The 18891-nt window shown below is 40.2% G+C and overlaps 1 protein-coding gene across 2 annotated transcripts; it reads right to left on the minus strand.

The window, feature by feature from the left end:
• Positions 1-61: 61 nt before the first annotated feature.
• On the minus strand, positions 62-18848 carry ZRSR2 (zinc finger CCCH-type, RNA binding motif and serine/arginine rich 2). Of its 2 annotated transcripts, XM_021298829.2 has the most exons (11): positions 18685-18848; positions 16718-16797; positions 16455-16551; positions 16050-16158; positions 15623-15709; positions 13401-13439; positions 11434-11549; positions 8384-8597; positions 6017-6072; positions 5742-5851; positions 62-5104 (listed from the first exon to the last, which is right to left on the minus strand). In XM_021298829.2, the coding sequence occupies exons 1-11, from the start codon at positions 18729-18731 to the stop codon at positions 4641-4643; spliced, it is 1419 nt and encodes a 472-aa protein (XP_021154504.1). In that variant the 5' UTR covers positions 18732-18848; the 3' UTR covers positions 62-4640. The 2 variants fall into 2 exon arrangements, with proteins under 2 accessions (XP_021154504.1, XP_064928612.1); XM_065072540.1 differs by lacking the exon at positions 13401-13439.
• Between the last annotated feature and the right edge of the window lie 43 nt (positions 18849-18891).

Genomic DNA, 18891 nt, shown 5'->3' on the forward strand with positions numbered 1-18891 from the left:
TGTGTGTTTATATGTAATTAGTTCTGTTTTTTTGCAGAGGAAAGAAGAGGCTACTCAGTGCTAGCTTAAAAAAGGGAAATTTTATTACAGTGCTTAACCTGTTCTTGAGCACTTTATTAAAAAATGTGTGAGTATACTGTGTCCAAGATTAGTTATTTACATCCATTTAAATTGTACAGAAAGTGATAAATTAGCAAGTTTTTGGAAGGCTTACCACATTAAAGGTGAAATTTATTGAAGTGGATGTTAAATTGATGTGGTAGAGCCACTTGATTTGAAAATGAAAACAAACCACATGTTGATTGAGAGAGGGTTCTGGATCATACAGACTCAATGTTCAGGTCCTTACATGGAATTACAAGCAAGTCAATGCAACATTCACAATCCTAGTTGCAACCAAAAATTTCTCAGATTAATGTGTTCTCCAGCCTTCTAAAAGAACTGAACTGGTTGATGTTTTCAGCAAAACCATGGTGAAAACTTACCATGTTGGGGCATTTTTTAAATCTAATGTGAAATTAAAATTTTGTTTCTTAAATTTCCTATCTCATGGAGAGGGGGTGGGAGGAAGCTAAAGAATCAGAATTTTTTGATTGCTTAGGTAAGTAATTGTTGGCTTGAGTGTCTTCATCACTGAACCCGTCTTTAATTTGAAGAGGCCTTCTTAAACATCTGCTGTGGCTGTCACCCTGTGGCTGCCTTTGTTAAGTTAGCGTGTGCCATGGGCTATGCCTGTACAGCTTCCTTTGTGATGAGCCTTGTAGGTTAGCAAAGTGGAACTTAGCAATTTTCTCTCTTTTATTAGAGATAGTGAATTCAGCTGATATATCAGTGCTGAATAGACGGATATGTGGAATAGTAGGGGTTTATTTTAATTGCAACAAACTTTCAGTGAAAGCTAAATGAGCTGTGCTGTTTAGATGATATAAGTAAGTAAATTAAGCTTTAAAGGTATTAACTAGCACAAACTTTCATGTTTTCTAAGAAGCACTGATCCAGGACAGGAAGCAATAGCATATCTTAAGCAGGCTCTTGCATTTCTTCTGAAAAAAGTTACTTAGCACACAGGAATGTCACTGCAGCAATGCAACACTGAATCTGAGAAAGACATGCTATCATCAAAGGATGCAGAGCTGAGAAGTTATGTAGGACACATTTCAGTCCACCTGCCCTATAAGCAAGGGAAGGGGTGAAGAAGAAAGGCCTTTTCAGGTGTGCTTGATCCCCCTGTTTAAAAAGCAAGCCTGGCATTCAGCATGTGAAGGTCTGCTGCCCTTCCCACCCTGCGGTGGCAGTGGGCAGCTGCTGCGGCCAGGTAGGAAGGGAAGTCACACGGGAGCAGCTGCCAGCCAGACCTTGGAGTAGGCTGCGGGGAGCCCAGTTCCCCGATGCTGAGATGCTGCTGGGCAGTAACACCTACTGCCTGTGCCTGCTGGGACTGTCTGCTACTGGATCCACGGGCTGCCCAACTTGGGCTTGCTCCTCCTTCCACGGGAGAAGGGCAAGAGTGGGGCCTGCTCCCCAGCCCAGCTGCCCTGTGAGCTGCCTGGCAGGCCCTGTCAGAAAGGGCCCTTGCAGCTCTGTGCGAACCCCGCTTTCATCATCGCTCTAAAGCACCTCAGTGATCCTCACAGAATTCATAAATTAAAAAAAAAAAGAATTCTGAAAGCTGCTGCTTCTAAGCAGTCATTCAAAACAAAACTTGGCCAATATTAGTTCACTTCATAAGGTCCTTGTATGTGGAATACACAGAATAACACACAGTGCGAACAAGCTGTGCTTTGCAAATGTAAATCCTTTCTATGTTTTCTGGGGCTTCTCCCCTTCAGAAAAACAATTAAGCTTAACATTTAAAAACTTCTACTCTGTTTCTTCAGAATAAATAGCTCACTTGGCTAATAAAGAAACACAAAACCATGCATATAACACTACTTAAGATTATGAAGTAGGGAAATAACACTGAAATATATGAACTCTGAAGTTGAAGTCCAGGTTTCATGCTAACAAATGCAAACTAAATGTCAGATCTACAGCACTCCATTTCTGTGTAACAGACAGGCTGCATGTGAAAGTGAATGCTAATTACATCTACCAGTCCTACAATGCACAGGTACAGCCAGTAAGTTTGGGTCCAGACCTCAAGAAAAACAGCTGAAGCTTCACCCATTATAGTAGCAGAAATAAGTGTATTTAAACTTTTACATGCATTTCTTAGTCAGTCTTTAAGAACCTTTTTTAAAAAAATACAGCAGCTCAGCTTCCCAAATCCCATTACAAAACCATGGGGACATGGAGCCTAATTACCTGTGGAATTCTCACATGGGTCTTAGTTGGCACTTGGTTTCTAATCCTACAGAGGCCAGCTTTGCTTGCTTCACCTGACCGGTCACAAGGTTCCCACCATGCATTCCATTAAGCTCAGGGATGGATTTTGCCCAGATAACGATCAGCAACAGCCTGCTGCACAACACTGGATGTACAATGGGCTACATACAGATGGCATAAGTCAACTCTTCCACCCGAGGGCTGTAAACGGTAGGCTTGGCTGACCAGCACGAGTCACTGGAGGCAAGTCAGCACCAGTGAAAGGAAGATGTCATTGCCCTGTCGGTGCATCTCAGCAAGTTTGATTCTGCTCCACGGAACTGAACGAGAGTTTGCCATATTCTACACAAGTGACCCAACTAGACAAGTGAGCATCTATGAAAAATAGAAACCTCGGGGAAAATCTGTCTGTAAGGTCTAGTCAGAAGAAGATACACCATGAGAAACTGATGGTCACAAATTCCTCAAACATAACTTAAAACTTAGTGCCGTCTATCCTTTGAAATATGCCTTTCAAACAAAGTTGTTATTATTTCAAAAGTTATGCTATTAAATTACAACTCCTACATCTGTTAATAACTAAAACATTTAATCAAATCAACTAAGCTACAATTCTGCCTACAGTTATGACAATATATAGTGAAAGTCGGGTTTGAACTGAACATCAATATATAGCACTTTTGCTGTATTACTCCATATTGGTCAACAGTTACACATGAAAGAAGGAAAATGTATAATCAGCATGCTAGGTGCAGTATGCATTTAGAAAACCAAAAATATATATATTATATCCAGAAGCAATGTTCATTCACTCTTAACTATCCTGGAGGAAAACTCTTCTTGCTGTGAGGAATGCTATCATAAAGTTTGGATATCCAGATTTTCTACAGGACTTTGTTGTATTGTTGAAGTCATAACAAGTATCTATTTGGGAGCATTTCATGTCTACTTTAGGCTTCTAACTTAGGTGGTGTGAACTGTACTCCACAGGCAGGAGCCCAAGTTCTTTGGAGAGGCTAAAGAGAGGGAGGTGTCTCTGCAGACCATTCAGGCCACCTGCACCTTCAGTGCCACAAACTGCTCTCTCCAAGCGCCAAAGGACACCTGGGTGCCTAAGGTAAATACCTGAAGTTAAACAGTGTGAAGTACAGTCCATCTAACAGCACAAGTCTTTCATTTAAAACTGAAGCAATATTTGTAAGGATTTATCTAATTACAGGTACTTTGCAAACGTAGCTGTCATTTAAAAAAGGTTTTGTCCTGATAACTTCATTTTTATGTATCCTACTTTCCACCTTAACCATAGGGAAGCCAGGCAGTAGGATGCCCTAAACTGTACAATAAGCCTAAAAAGACTTTACATCACGTTCTCCTCTGCAAAACAACTTAAAGTATTGTTTCAGGTATAAAACCCTTCCATTTCTTTAGCCACTCTGCAACCATTGTGGGGCTTCACAACGACATACGTGTGTTTGGTTACCAGATGTACACTTTTCCACCACTCCATCACAGGCTAGGCAGGTTGTTTTCAACTACAAATGGTAAGCAACCAAGAGGTATGCAAAGTATTTCCTATCCTCACTTAAGGATTACAAGTGCATGGTCTCCACTCTTACGTAGGGATTAAGGTACTGAATAAACTGATTGTTTTTCTGTGTACTTCCTACTTGGTTTTAGCCTGCTGCAATCCCTGCAGGCAATTAGCTTAGCAGCTCAGTCAGGGGAGAGAGAAAAATCTGACACTTATGACCACAAAGCTCCTACTGGGCAAGTATTGTACAACCAAACAGTGATGTCTTTTAGATCCCTTTTCTCCAACTCATAACATGATTATATTTACTTTGTCTAGAAAAGAGATTTCCCATAAACAGACGGAAAATCTAAATGGCAGTCTTCTACACAGACTTCAATTTGCAGTATGCTGTGGTGTGAATTTACAGCACACTGGCTGTTCTGTACTAACTCCTTACAGGGACAGTAAACACTTAACACACACGTAACACAGAAATAAGCATATACCAAATAAGCTTTACTTCTCTTTCTATTTGTACTCAGTATGCATCCAGATGGTAAAGCAGTTCAGAGGGACAGAGTAGCTAGAGTACTTGACATTCACACCTTATATAGGACTTATACTTTTCTGAAGCTTAGCACACAATGAACTAGGTTCCTTTATTAGGAAGAAACATTTTAATGTGCAAGAACACTTTTATTTGAAACTCAAATATATCTGGTGCCCTACTGGAAAGATTTGTCAGCTCTATGTTTGATCAATTAGCAAATTCTAAAAGTAATTCTCTCTTTGTTTTGGGAGTTTAACTATTCTTTCCTCTGCTGCTCGATCTCTTTTTACCCCTGCTCCTCGATCGAGACGAACTCCGACTTCTGCTCCTGCTGCGTGTTCGACTATGACTTCTGCTGCGACTGCGGCCCCTCCTCTTTCTCCCCCTGCTGCGAGACCTCCTCCTTTCTCGACTTCTTGACCTGCCAGACCGGCGCCTTCTCTTGTTTTTGCGGCGATTCTTTTTTCTCTCAGATTCTCCATTCCTTCGATAGGAATGATCAGGGCTTGGGCTGCCCCTTCTCCTTGACCGGCTGTAATAGTCATCACGATGGCTCGATCTGTTTCTCCTTTCAGAGTTTTTAGACAACTGATTAGTCCGTTCAGGAGAAATACGTATGTCTCTACTGGCATCCCAAAGATCATTGCTTGGATTTTTGAACACATGCAGAAAGTTGCAGTGCTTCCCTCTTGGACACTTCTGCCTTTCAAATAAGCCTGCAACAGATTAGGGTTTGCTTTTTTATGAACGAGACCTGTTAAATCTCTTTCTTCATTAGGTACCTACTGGAAAGAAACTTTATTAAACTCAATTTTGCTTCTTCAAACAGAAAAACATGCATCTGACCACCTATCAATTCACACAAGATTATTTTTCAATGTGTACTTTTCTTGGAATTAACTTATTAACAGCTATGAAAGTTTTAGCTTAAAATGATTTTCATAAATAATTTTACTACCTCAATCTAAGAATGCAATTATAGATAAGTCAAATGCGATAGTTACTGCTAAAAACTGTTGATGGTTCAAAAACCACTGCTGCTTTTCAAAGAGATAAATTAGTACTTCCTGTAGTTCCACCTTAAGATTATTATTTCCAAAGCTAGGATCCAAACTGTCTTTTCCAGTCCAAGGTAAATCCCATAGAGTGATTCAGACACTTGCATGACATAGTATGAATATTCCCTTTCTTTCCTAGATCTACCCAAGCAAGTTAGCATGTTTTTCTTCCAAACAGAAATGAAATGCAACATTAGGCAGATCTGAAAGCTACAGGCTAATTCCCTCATTATCACTTCCATAAGTACTCTTTCAATAAAGCACATTCTCTTTTCCCACTGTTCATGTGACTCACCACATATAGCAGTCTTCCACCTTGTCACAGGACAAAATTCACAATGAAGCTGTCGGCCTGCATACCATCGTCCACTGAATAGAGCAAGAGCTGCCTGACAGTCCTTCTCCCTTTACAAAGCAAAAATCACACATAGCATTATCACCATGCAATGGTTTAAGATGTTACTTACCAATTTTAGGCTCCAATTACAGTATGAGAATGAATCACTTGGATTATACGGTGTTCGTTAATGGAGCTTAGTTCTAAAACTTAATAAGATTTCGAGTACTTACGACTGATACTGGACATACACATTTCCTCGCAGGTGAGGCTCATAGTTGCAACTGACCTAAGGGGATGGAAACATTAAGTTAGGGCAGCAGAAGGTTTATGCTATACAGTGGCTCACGCATGTTGAGATGGCAGCCATTCTGATTTATGACAGCTCATCAATATGAACTTAAATGTGATTTTCTTGTGGAACACTTAGTTTTAGTCAAATAAGAGGTCTTGAAGAAAAAAAAAAGTCCTTCTGGCTTATTTTTGACTGTTTCCAGCATTATGCTTTTATTAACACTGGGACCTCTGCTTCACTTAGCCCACAGAACAGCTTGTACTCAACTGTCTCACACCTGTCTGGGCCAGCCCTACTGTGTAACAGCCAAATCCTGCTCTGAAAACAATTAGTAGTATCCTCACGTGGAAATGTGGGCTTCATCATGGTAACAGAATGTTTAGAGCAATTTTGCTTCATGGCATCCCTGTAAGATGAGTTAGAAAAGCTGACGTCACTCGCTTTCACCGAACAGTTCTGAAACACCTTTTTTTTTTTCATAATAATGTAGCATTCAAAGTATACCCAAAGCTCTCAAAATTACACAATTTAACTTCCAAAAAGCTTGCTGCAAGCAAGCTTGCTGTTACAAAGGATTCTGAGACAGACAGGCCCAAGCATGCTAGAATCCCTTTCTTCAGGTCAGAGGTGTGAGCCCAGCCTCTTTTGCGCCCAGGCCTCTTCTGACATCCCGGAACGAAGCACGTGGCTCCATTCAAGGCACACGGCTCCATTTGTCACTGAAGCCTGACTGACCCTCGGAGAAAACCTCAGGAGCACTGGGTTAGGTAGGGGCTTCAGACACAACAACAAACAGTTGTATAATTACAGAATAAGCAGTCAAACTATTTGAGATAAACACCACCGACACAAGAACACGCAGGAAATGATTTCACCACAGACACTTTTAGGTGGGAAATGTGTTTTGTAAGGATCTGCCAGATTCTGGAGTAGCTTCCAAGAGCAAAGAGCAAGAACAAAACCTTAGGTTACACTGGAAAGGGAAGCCACCTGGAAGAGGGGCATGTATAATCTGATTCTAAATGGTAGTAGAGACTCAATTCAATCACAGCTAAGATCCCTGCAGCAAACACATAATTTCTAAGCATCTCTAATATAATCAAAATGCATGTAAGAATTATATTACGGTTGCATAATTACTTCAGAAGCTCAGAAATGCCACACTAAAAGCTCTTACCCCGTTATTAGTCATAGGGACCCTAGTATATGCAACTTAACACAGTTGCATATAACAACATTACAAATTTGAGAATCCGAGTTTGATGGTAAGACAGCATTTCAACCCACACCCCACTGGGAATCTACATCCCATCTTCAGGAATGGAGCACAACCTCCTAATATCCCATGAGTCAAAATATGGAGGGGATACGTCTCTAAAGAAGTTAAGGTTTCTGACCTATAAAGCTCATTATAGAGCTATGGAAAATTCACTTTTTCTACTTTCCTCTTGCTTGAAATGTTAATGCAATCTCAGATCTGAGGCAGCTGTCAGTGGATGGAAACAAAAGAAGAAAAGGCACTGCGTGCCTCCTGGTGACTGCAGGAAATGGCAAGCAGAAAGGGATGCTGCAGTGGGTTTTGCTACAAGGAGATTTCACCATCCAAACTGCATATTTTGGGGCAATATGGGACTGTTACATCATTCATCTCTGAGGTCTCCATTTACAGATCTCTCTTTCGCCCCCATAAGAAATAATAATATAATGGGAAAAATTCAGGAAAGAACATTCAGCATACCAAATGCAGAAACTAAGGATGGATGACAAATCTCAACACCATTTATGTAATTTACCTTTTTATAATTCCTCCTACTGAAATACCTACTCTACCTATTTAGTTCACTGTCATTTGATTTTATCCAACCAGTCCTAAAACGACATTGGGTGTATACTCCAAATACATTTTATACCCCCACTGTGTCCTTAGGCACAAATAAAACAGCCCAGATATATTTATACTGTCTAACAGTCTTGGTGGAGCCTCTGGGACTTATCACGGGCAAAGAAGAGAAGGGACTGTTGAGCAGTATGAATAACTTGCAGTACAAAAGCACAAGCTTTTATAACAGCTCAGGGGAATGGTAGAGAAGATTGACCCAGACTGAAGCAATGCTCTGTAACTGCAGTGACAAATTCACAAGTGACATCAGAGATGCATAATTTGGTGTAAGGACACCGTATAATTCTCTAATGTACATGTGATTAAGCTGGGGCATGCTGGAGAGAATTCCTGTTAAGGCCAGTAAAACACAACTTATGTTGTATATGTTACATATTTAACAAGCTATTACACTCAGATGCATACCTTGAATTGAACAACCTTCCCCACGTTCTGAAACTCAGGGAGCACGTCCTCGTAGAACTCCAGGAACTGCTGGTAGGTCTCTTCGTCACTGTACTCAAGACTCGCGTCTGTGTCATAGTCATCCCTCCGGCACTGCTCCATGCCAAAAGTAATGAACATCCCTCGAACAAGTAGTGTCTTACTAGATGTTGGATAGTTATGCTTGCGAGAACACCTGGACATTTGTAGTGATGAGAGAAAAGTGAAAAGATCAGCCCTTTCAGCAGAAGACGCACTTGCTGAAACTTCAAACACTTGCCATTTGGGGTAACAGTTATTACAAAATAAAATCCTTTAGATCAACATATTTCATAAAATCAGCATATTTCAATTATTAAATCTTTCAGAAGTGAGTTTGAGTATGATCTTAATGCCTTCTGCCATGTATAAACACATTATTGCTTAAAAAAGCATGTCTGCAAAATCTATAGATACCACTAACATAAGAAGAGTTAAAGTATTTTCCTCTAGACTACTAGGGTTACATTTGTTCCCCATTTCTGAAGGACTTTATAGAAAGATAATGGACAACCTTTTAAGACATTTTGAAGCAAGTCCCAGCCACTCTTTTTGCAAACTGAACAACTTTTACTGAAGTTGTTCTCATCATATGGGGGGCAGGGAGAGGAGTGAGGGAAGAAAAACATGTTTAGACCTGAAATGTGAGGAGTACAAGACTGGTATTTTTCCACTTGTAAAAAAATGATTCTTCCAAGTAAGTTTTATCTTAATCTGCATCTTCTTGGCAGCTGTAAAAGTATTAGATTCTCCCTCACCATCCATCACATTCAGGCTACCTCCTTCAAATGCAGAAATACAGTTCTCCCCTACAAACCTTTAGAATCTTCCCCACAAACCTTTAGATGAATGCTAGATGTTAGCCTCCATGTTTATTTCATTGTGCTTTATGATCTCCATTTCAAACACTTCCCCAAGCAACTGGGTCATGCACTCTGCAACACATTTCTCCTTTTCATGGCATCATCAAAAAAATAATCAGACTAGTCTACTGGCTTCATCTAGCACTGGCAAAGCACAGACAAATTGGAGGGAGGTCAGGTCTCAAAATGGGAAATTACCACCTAGACTTCAGATACGAAGTTTCTATCTGCATCCAGTCAGCCAGAAATTGACTGTCACTTTCTGGTTGACACCTTAGACTTCAAAAACCAAAGAATAATAAAACAAACAAACAAACAAACAAACAACAAAAAACAGCCTCCAAAACCAAAATTAAAACTGGAGACAATTAATTGGATTTTTTTAACAGTTGAGAAACTGTCTCCCTTTGCTGTTCTGTTTGAATGCTAGAACTCATAATATTGTACCAAACCAGTATCTTCTGTAACCAAAATGAATATAGCACATGACAGAACAAAAGGAACCACAAGGAAAATTAATGACCCAAAATCCAGTATTATTACAAAATACTAGGGTTTGAATTACTGGGGAAATTAATAACACTGAACTCGGCCAGTTTTAGCTTATTCAAGACAGAGTGAACTTTGCCAATTTTCAAAAACAGCTCCCAACCCATTCTTCCAGTCCTTATCCTAGCTGGATCTCAGTCCTTCAACTTATGGTCAACACCAGAGGTTAAAAAGACCAGCATATGAAGGAAGCAGGCATGTGAGGAGGAGGAAGGGAAATGAAGGAGAGGTAGCCGAGATCAACAACTACATGTGAGAGGAAGGCAGAATATGATGCTTCTCAGTATTTATTAACCAAGCCTACTCATAGTTCAAAGCAAACCTGATTTTTATCCAATCTATAATTAATCCAAGGAGGTCACCCTCCATTAAATACCACTGAAACAAAAATACAGCAAAGATTGCAAAGAACTAAATGTTTGAAAAGCAAACATGCTGCCTGCAGTGAAATAGCTGGCCAAAGTTTTATTTAGGAATTCAACATATTTCAGAATAGAAAAAAAGATGTGGACTTTAAGATTCCACAGAGTTGAATTATCACATAATTATCCACAAGACACACCAGAGTGAAGCAAATTACTTCTAGGATAAAGAAAACTCCAATAGATGGTGCACACATATTTTGGTGATACAAGTTAATAAAATGGCCTTACTAGTTTATGCTGAAGATTCACATAATAGCTTTCAGAGTCCTTCCCTGCTGAGCTGTTTTTCCTCCTTAACACATACAAAAATTCAGGGATTTTCTAGCCAGATGCTGCATGTGGGTCATCATCTTTAATCATCGCCAATGAACCTGTAGTCTATGAACCCGTTTATACTTCTGGCTTCCTCTATGTCCTCTGGGAATAAGTTTTGCCTTTTGCTTTTTTTTTTTTTTTTTTGAAAGCTGGTAAACACTCAGGGACACCTAATTAAACTATTTCACAATAAAAGCAAATAATCCTTCCCATCCTACTCTATAGTTCAATGTTAGCCACTGTTCCTCACCTCTGACCTTCTTGTTGCCCTTCTCTCTTCTTGCCTTTTACTTCACTTCTTTTTGAAATAGGGCACCCATGACAGTATATTAAAAAAAATAATCAGGAATAAATGTATAATGTAATTAAACAGTATACAAACAGGAGAATTCTGGAAGCTACACAGCAGCTTTCTCAACTGTGCAGGTGAACCTTAACTTGCTTTAGTCCATCTGAGATCTTATTTTAATTTTTTAAAACACGCAGCATACGCAAATTTACAAGACAAAAGACAATCTCTGACATATCACGCCTTTACTAATAGCAGAAATCAAATATATTCTGTCTGAATGTATCTGCGCATCTGTCAGAGCTAAGGAAAAGTCAGTCTGACCAATATAACCAGAATGCACCATCAGTAATATGCCATAACAATAAAGAGTTCACTTCCAGCCAGGCAATACTTTTGCTCTCAATGTCTAGTTCCCTCATGAATAACAGAATCAGATCTGAATAAATGAAAGTAATTTATATAGCAATTTTTCTTCTGTTTGCATATGACCTATGCTTCCCTTTCGTCTCTCCAAAACACTTCTATGCTGATAAATATTCAATTGATTACCTGTCTCCGAATCGGCAGGAACCGGTTTTAATATAGAATGGGCAATTTGCTCTGTCCTTCTCTGTTCCTATATTCTCTGGGGGCTCTGGGTTATGCCAGGTCACACCATTCTCCAGCTGTGGAAAAAAAAAAATCCATTAAAATACAAAGAAGTCAGAAAAGAATAAAGAGATGTAATATCAAAATAAAACTACCAATTAAATCCATGTGCAATTATGAGCACTGCATTACTACAAGGCAAGCTGAATCTATTTTAGGCATTGTCTTATAAAGCTGCCAAGTGCCTTAGGTCTCTGATGACACAAACCTCTTTTTGTGATAACTGTTCAGTTTTAACTCTATATTCATGATGTGTTGGGTTTTTTAGGTGTGTGGGGTTTTGCTGTTTATTTTTAAAATCACTAAACCAGATGTTTTCTTTTACTAAAGGAAAAGCTTCTTAAGATTTTATAACCAAAAGGTACAATAATATTTGCTTCTCAAACAATAATTTCATTTGTCATCTATGAGAATTACAAATATTGAGATAGATTCTTTCCATTCAGGTAAGCCCGTTACCTACATAATTCCAGGACCCACTGAACAGTACTTTGTACACCTGGGAGTTAGAAAGCCAGGACTATTCACTTATTTATCTTTGCAACAGCTCAAAGCTCAGTAAAGTTATCACTGTGACTTTTTATGCAGCTAGAAAAGTCTGAAACAAAAGAAACATCCCAAAAGCCAGAATTAAAGCAAATTAAATTCATAGTTAACAATCAAATTAAAAGCCTCCATACTGCTCAACTCAGGCCATTAAGATTTCTTTAATTCAAAATGGAATTATCAAGTTGCAAGTGTTGACTGACTAAAAACAAAACACACATTTTAAAAAGGGAATTTTCATTTTGTTAGCCAGAAGATCTGTAAAGCAGACTAGCATAAGTTCTTGCTTTAAATCAACTGAAAACTCTATTTACAAGCATCATTTGACCTTGCTACCAGTTCTGTTCATGACTCTCAGCCATAATTTTCTTTCAACAAAACAGCACCGTCACTTCAACAGTGTTAACAGTAAGTAGCTGAACCCTGAACTGATACTATAACGGAGTCTATAACATACCACATTTCTGCCTATTTCTTTGCAGAAAGGGCTGCTAATACATCTTCAGCTCCGGGCAGGTAGTAAGTAGTTCAGAGTATTTTTCTACCCATATTAAGAAATAAAAGATTTCCTGCCTAAAAAACTGTTTATACATAATTCAGAACTGAATATAACTCCAATGTAGCTATGGCAATCAACGTACAATGGGTTAATTAGGTTAAAACTTATTTTTCAGATTCAGGCAGTGATTTAAGCAAAGCAAGAATCTTCACAAATTTTAACTGTATGACAGGGACAAAAGGCCAAATTATTATTTAAGGTAACAGGAAAGACTGAATTCATCCTCTCTAAGATTCAAATGAAGACTGCAGTTTTCTTTACTACACACTTCCAGCTTGAGATGTGTGCGCTTCCAGGAACCCAAGCAGTCAGCTTCTCCCTCCCTCCCCCACCTTTTCTTTTTTTTCTTAAGGAACTGTTCCCTCCTCAACTGCTGAATCCTTTTATTTAGAGCCTGCCATCTTCTTAAAAAGACAGGTTTGTCCTGCCAGACTGACAGATTTATTTAGAATTCTAATTCACAAATAAACCATTATGGACAGTGGCTTTTAACAACACACAGCAGTATTTCCAGCTTCATTTTGACTCAGATCTCCTGAACAGGAATAAGCATGCACAACTGCACTGCCACCAACCAGCCAGAAATATACTTAATTATGTTCCACACAGTAAATAATTGTTTACAGCTCATGCAAGCCACTACCTATTAAATTTATTCAGGACATTAGGTTCCTGAAACAGATGGACAACATGCTAGAAGGTAAACACCGGATGGCAATTAAATTACTTCTCAGTTCTTTTTCAAAATGTCTCTTGAGCATACCTGGCTTTCAGCTTGATCCAGCATCCTCTGCACAGCTGCCTATAAATGGTGCAAACACAGGACTAGTGAAAACCCTGAAGACACGCAAAACATCTGATTTCTTCAGTTAAGAACCTAATTTACAATACTCAGTGATTATGCATAATAAAAGTTTGATTGGGGGTTGCTTTAATAAGCAAAGTTTTACTTTTGCTCTGTAGCAATACCTGTACTACAAAGCCATTAAAGGATACATCAGACAAGACCCTCAGGCAGATGATATTCTAATCTTAATGCTGGAAAACCTGAAAAGTTTAATCTTCTTATTTTTTAAAACTATCACTGAACTACTGAGCACTTAAACTATCTCCTGCTCTAATACTCAATCTGATTCCAGTTAAATTCATAATCATTTAGTTGCACTAAACTTTTAAACTTAGAACTTCTTACATAACACACAGAAAAACCCATTTCTTAGTGAGCCTCTGTTAAAGCAAAACACATAACTGTTAAGAAACTTTAATATCATAAATTCACTGTATCTAGCCTTCCAATAAAAGGAAATCAATAAGGATATTCCTTCCCTTCCTTCTTCTAAGTGGGCTGAGAAAAACAAAAAAGTCGTTCTCCAAAACTGGCTGAAAAATCCGTTCTAACAAATTATTCTAGAATAAAGTTCCAAGAAAAAAAGACATTTAAACATGACCAATACAAGAAAATATGCCAGCATTGTTCTAGTTTGGAAGAGAATTAATTAAATTTAAAAAGAGGAAGAGCAAATAAAAAAAATTAAAAATGCAATCCAAGTGAGAACCCAGACAGCATCTGGTACTAGCCAAGTATATCAGTTATTATCCACCCAATTAAATAAATAAATATTAAAAACTAAAACAAAAATCTACAATCAAAACCAGAAAAATCTATTTTCTCATCTGAGGGAGGAAAAAGAAAATTTTAATCAGTAAGTCAGAATTTGAATAAACTGCTGTTTCAAGAGACAGGCCAAATCAAGTGAACAACTTTCCTCTGCAGAAAAGGGTGGCTCCACACCCAGATGTGTACTCAAGTTTCCCTGTGGGTGCTTGTCAGTGCCCTCTATGAGCCAATTTAACTCACTAAACCAGTAAAATAGTAACCCAGAAAACAAAAATTAAACTAACCAATAGCCCACAAAAAAAGTTCCACCTACTACAGGGAACCAAATCAGCCCACTGAGGGCTTGGACTAACCTAGACACAAAGAGAGGGAAGGAACAAAATCCCACTGTTATCATGGTTCAGCTCTCTTAGAACAATATCTCAACCTTAAATGAAGGACATGACTATCATTTTCTCTCCCTATTTTGCAAAGAGAGAAATGGACACTTAACACAAAAGGAAATAAGACAGGAAATACAACAACTGCTGTTATTTTTAATTCCTCATGCAAGTGTTATGCAATCAGTGACACAACCAACTATTAAATGAAGGAGACAATACTACTTGTTCCTGTTGCTACCAGACACAGTAGCAAGACATCTCCCTGTAAAATGACTGAAATTTTCTACTATTGTGGAGAAGCTAAAAAGACCAGATCCTAGAAAGCTGCAATCACCCTTCACTGGTGACATGCTAGTCCTCACGTTGGATTTCTATACAGAACAGCTTACATGTAGGTCATTCAATTTCTAAAACTTAAGAAGAATGTATCGTTAACAGAAATGTTATCATGACTAGAATCTTCAGCATCATTTTTTTCTCCACTCAAGGAGCTCTAAAAAAAAAAAAAAGATACGTCCTGTTGGATCAGTCAGGTAAAGAAGAGCTGTAATATATCTTTTGATTAAGAACTGTGTTAAGGAACAGCAGCAATGTAATTCCATATTCTCACTGGGCATTTTCTTCAACACTGGCTGTGTTCAACTGGGTCATAAGTAAGGATTATCTTTGCACAATGCAAAAGGTGAACATATCAGAACATACATTCACAGCGTGGCTTTGTATTTAATTGATGCAAAAAATTACATACCATGAACAGCCAGATGCGTTAAAAGTAGTTACCCTTCTAGGTGTATGGATTCACTAAATCATCTTTGACATCGATTACTAGTTTCAGGAATTTAGACAGAATGTAAAGAAGAAGTAACTAACATATTTGTACATTTGCTAGTTGTAATAAAATCACTCCTCAACATGCAAAGATTGTTGCATCTGATTATGTAAGAGGATATGTAACATGTTTATCCTCCCACTGCCAGGAATCACCTCTCTCTCTCTCTTCTCCTGTTGCTTCTGCTGTGCCACTTCTCTCTCTTTTCTTTGCTGCTCTTCCCATTCTTCTTTGATCTTCCTCTTTATGATTAAAAACAAACAAAACAAAACAAAATAAAAACAACAAAAAAGGAAACAAATGCTTTATAATCATTCAAATTCAAAGCTATCATGTTGGACTACAACTCCTTGACCACTAAGCTTTCATCCAGCCATAAGCAACTAAACTTCTGGACAAAAACCCTTTTAAAAGATTCTTTCATTTTTTTAAGTTTACTCTTTTAGAATGGAAGAAAGAAGAGCTTATACTTTCAAACATACCAACATCAAGAAAACTGGGTCCACTATGAAACAGTAAAAGGTGTTACACTAAGTCTACCTTACTGCCAGACACAACTGTAACACTCAGTTTATACGTCACCTCTTCTTCTTCTTGACGTTTTCTTGCAGCCTCTTCTTTTTCTTTCTTAAGCTTGAACTCTTCTTGGGCCTTTTCTTCTCTCAGCAACCACTGCTCATGTAGTTGTTGTCTATCAAGGGAACCAGATAACACATAGACAAAATTTAATGACTATCCACAACCGATGCATTTGTCATACAGATAATTCAAAGTTATTAGTTCAGCAATAACTACAGCTTATCAAATCTTGTTTAAATGAGAAAATTCCATAGGAATCATTCAGGCTTTACAGAAAAACTGTGTAGCCTGAAATATACAGAAATTATTCACTTTCACAGGATATATTGAATTTTTTCAAGGTATCAGAACGAAATCAACTACAAATATATCTATAACTGCATAAATGCCACTTTCTAAATTTTTCACCTTTCTGCCTCAAGTTTCTTTTCTTCCTCTTCTTCTTCCTCTTCTTCCAGTTCCTCCTCTTCCTCCTCAGACACAGATTCATCTTTTTCTGTAGCTTCTGAGAAAAACACAGAAGAATGCATCTAAATAACTACATGTTACAGTCAGCAAAGAAACACAAAATTATATCCTTTTAAAAATTGAAAAGAACTAAAAAAAAAAACCAAAACAAACAAACAATCAGTACTAGTTCCACTGACAATAAAAAACACTTCATGGGTTACCTGAGTCTCTTAGTTTTGCAAGAGCCTGTCGCTTTTTTTTTCGCTTCTCTTTCTTCAGAATAGCTCTGTATTTTTGATGGCTGGAGATAAGAGAATATTATTTACATTAAAATAGCCCAACAAAGGATTTTTACTGTCATATATCAACATGATTTACATCAGCAGTACAAAACCCTGCAAACTGCAAATTTAACAGCTATTAATACGAAACAGTAACTCTGCAGGGACACCTGACATGACAATGAAATCTGTAGCTATGCTGTTAAAGGTGCATGTAGACAGCAGCAGCGATCACATTCAGACACAACACAGAGGGTCTCATCCTTTTTGAGCTCTGCAGTATTTGACATTATCACCAACTCCATGAAATCTCCTGTAGTTCCTGAAACTTGGTCACTAAATAAGATTAAGGAAGAAAAATTTGGAGATCTCCTATCCCATAATTTTGGCATGCCTTTCAAGACATTCTAGTCTTCCTCTGTTTTACAGGGTATGAAATTTTAAGTCCTTTCCCTTCTCCCTTGATATTCTTCATAGGCAGCAGTCTTAGGGTATTGATAACAAAAGCACACTTAGCAACCACCACAGATAATGCTCAGGTCTACTCTTCTGCGACTGAAGCTTGGCCAGACTCATCCTTGTTTGTCTGACAGCTCTGCAAGGCTGCTACAAACAGCATCATTATTCCATTATGGTTAAAAAGCCTGTAAATATCTAAAAGTCTTCTTGTATCAAGCCCTTTTTCTGTCATTTTTCATTCCAGCTCTCTTCTTTCTAGCCAGTATGTAATGGAAAAATAGGAGGGAGGGATGACCTTCAAGTCTTGTCATTCTGCCAAGCCAAATATTGACAGAACAAATCTTCCATTTTCAGAATAGGTAATTTTAAAAAATTCCACAGGTCTAACTCAGACAGCCAAAACCTCACCCACATCTCTAACCCTTCTGTTCAGGGTTACTCATAACCTCACCATCTGCACACCTGTGCATGCTATCAGTAACACCATGGTGGTTGCCCTGGCAGCAGAGTGCTTTCCCTTGAAGACCAAACCCTGACTGCATGCTCTGAGCCTTCCACCTTTGACTGAGCCTGGCAATGCCTCCTGTAATATCACCTGCCTGAAACCAACCTTATCTGCTCAGCAGGTGCCTAGGGCTGGCAAGCGAGGACACCACCTTCCAGGCTTTCTTAGGTGTTCTTTAAGCCCAAGAATGGAACACAGAGAGAGGAACTCTCCTCACTCCTAGGCCACAGCAGCACACTTGGAGGCGGGCAAAGTGCTGATGTGCAAGGAACCGCTGCAGGGCTGGGGCTCGCCTTCCCTTCCAGCCACACAACACTGGAGAACGAGCCACTCCAGCAACAGGGAAGCATAGCTGCTTGCAAGAACTATGAGGCCTGGCAGGGGATCCGCCACCTGAGGAGGGAACGGGACAAGGCCCAGCCCGGGCACGCACACGGCGGCTGCCTCGCCGCGCCCCGGCCGTCGCCCAGCCTCGCGCCGCCCCACGGCCGCCGCTTCTCCCGGAGCGCGGGAGGCTGACCCCCACCCCGCTGGGCAGCAGCAGCGGCCCGGCGGCGGCCGCCCGAACGCGCTCGGCCGGGTCGCAGCATCGCCGGTTCCCCCCGCCGCCGGGCAGCGCCGAGCGCCCCTACCAGCCCCGCCCCCCGCGACCCCGTTCGCCGCTGCCCCGTGCCCGGCCGCGCTCCCAACCGCCGCCCTCGACGGGCGCCAGGCACAGCCCGCCCCCCCGCGCGCGGCGGCGGCCGGTCGGCCATGGCCGCTGCTGCACGTAGCTGCGCCACTCCCAGGCCCGGCCGCGAGGCGGCCTCCATCTCGGCTGTCGTGCGGCCGGGCGGTCGCAGGCGGGGCTGGGCCGCGACCCTCCTTATGGATCCCCGGTGTCTTCCCCTTCCCTCTGGAGGCGGCAGGGAGGACCCAGCGCCAGCGCCGGCCTCAGTCTCACCTCAACTTCCCCAGAGGGGACTCGGGCAGCAACATGGGCGCCGCCATCTTGCGTTACCAAGGGGATGTCACGTGACCCTGCGGCGGAAGGGCGCAAAATCCCTTCCGGCAGCCGAGCGAGGAACGGCTGGAGCGGTGGCAGTGCTGGATGGGCGGGCGGGCCGTGCGAGCGTGTGCACGCACGCGCCCTGGGCAGCCGTTAGGGAGC

This window comes from Columba livia, chromosome 1 (genome assembly GCF_036013475.1).
Source record: "Columba livia isolate bColLiv1 breed racing homer chromosome 1, bColLiv1.pat.W.v2, whole genome shotgun sequence".
NCBI classification, from domain to species: domain Eukaryota; kingdom Metazoa; phylum Chordata; class Aves; order Columbiformes; family Columbidae; genus Columba; species Columba livia.

What these genes read in the sequence shown, in the direction of transcription:
- ZRSR2 (XM_021298829.2), bottom strand. Translation starts at nt 18,731, where the DNA reads ATGGCGGCGCCCATGTTGCTGCCCGAGTCCCCTCTGGGGAAGTTGAG. An exon ending in TCCTGCCGATTCGGAGACAG is followed by an intron (nt 8,598 to 11,433) that starts GTAATCAATTGA and finishes ACAAATGTCCAG; the next exon opens with GTGTTCTCGCAAGCATAACT. An exon ending in GGAAGGTTGTTCAATTCAAG is followed by an intron (nt 6,073 to 8,383) that starts GTATGCATCTGA and finishes CCATCCCCTTAG; the next exon opens with GTCAGTTGCAACTATGAGCC.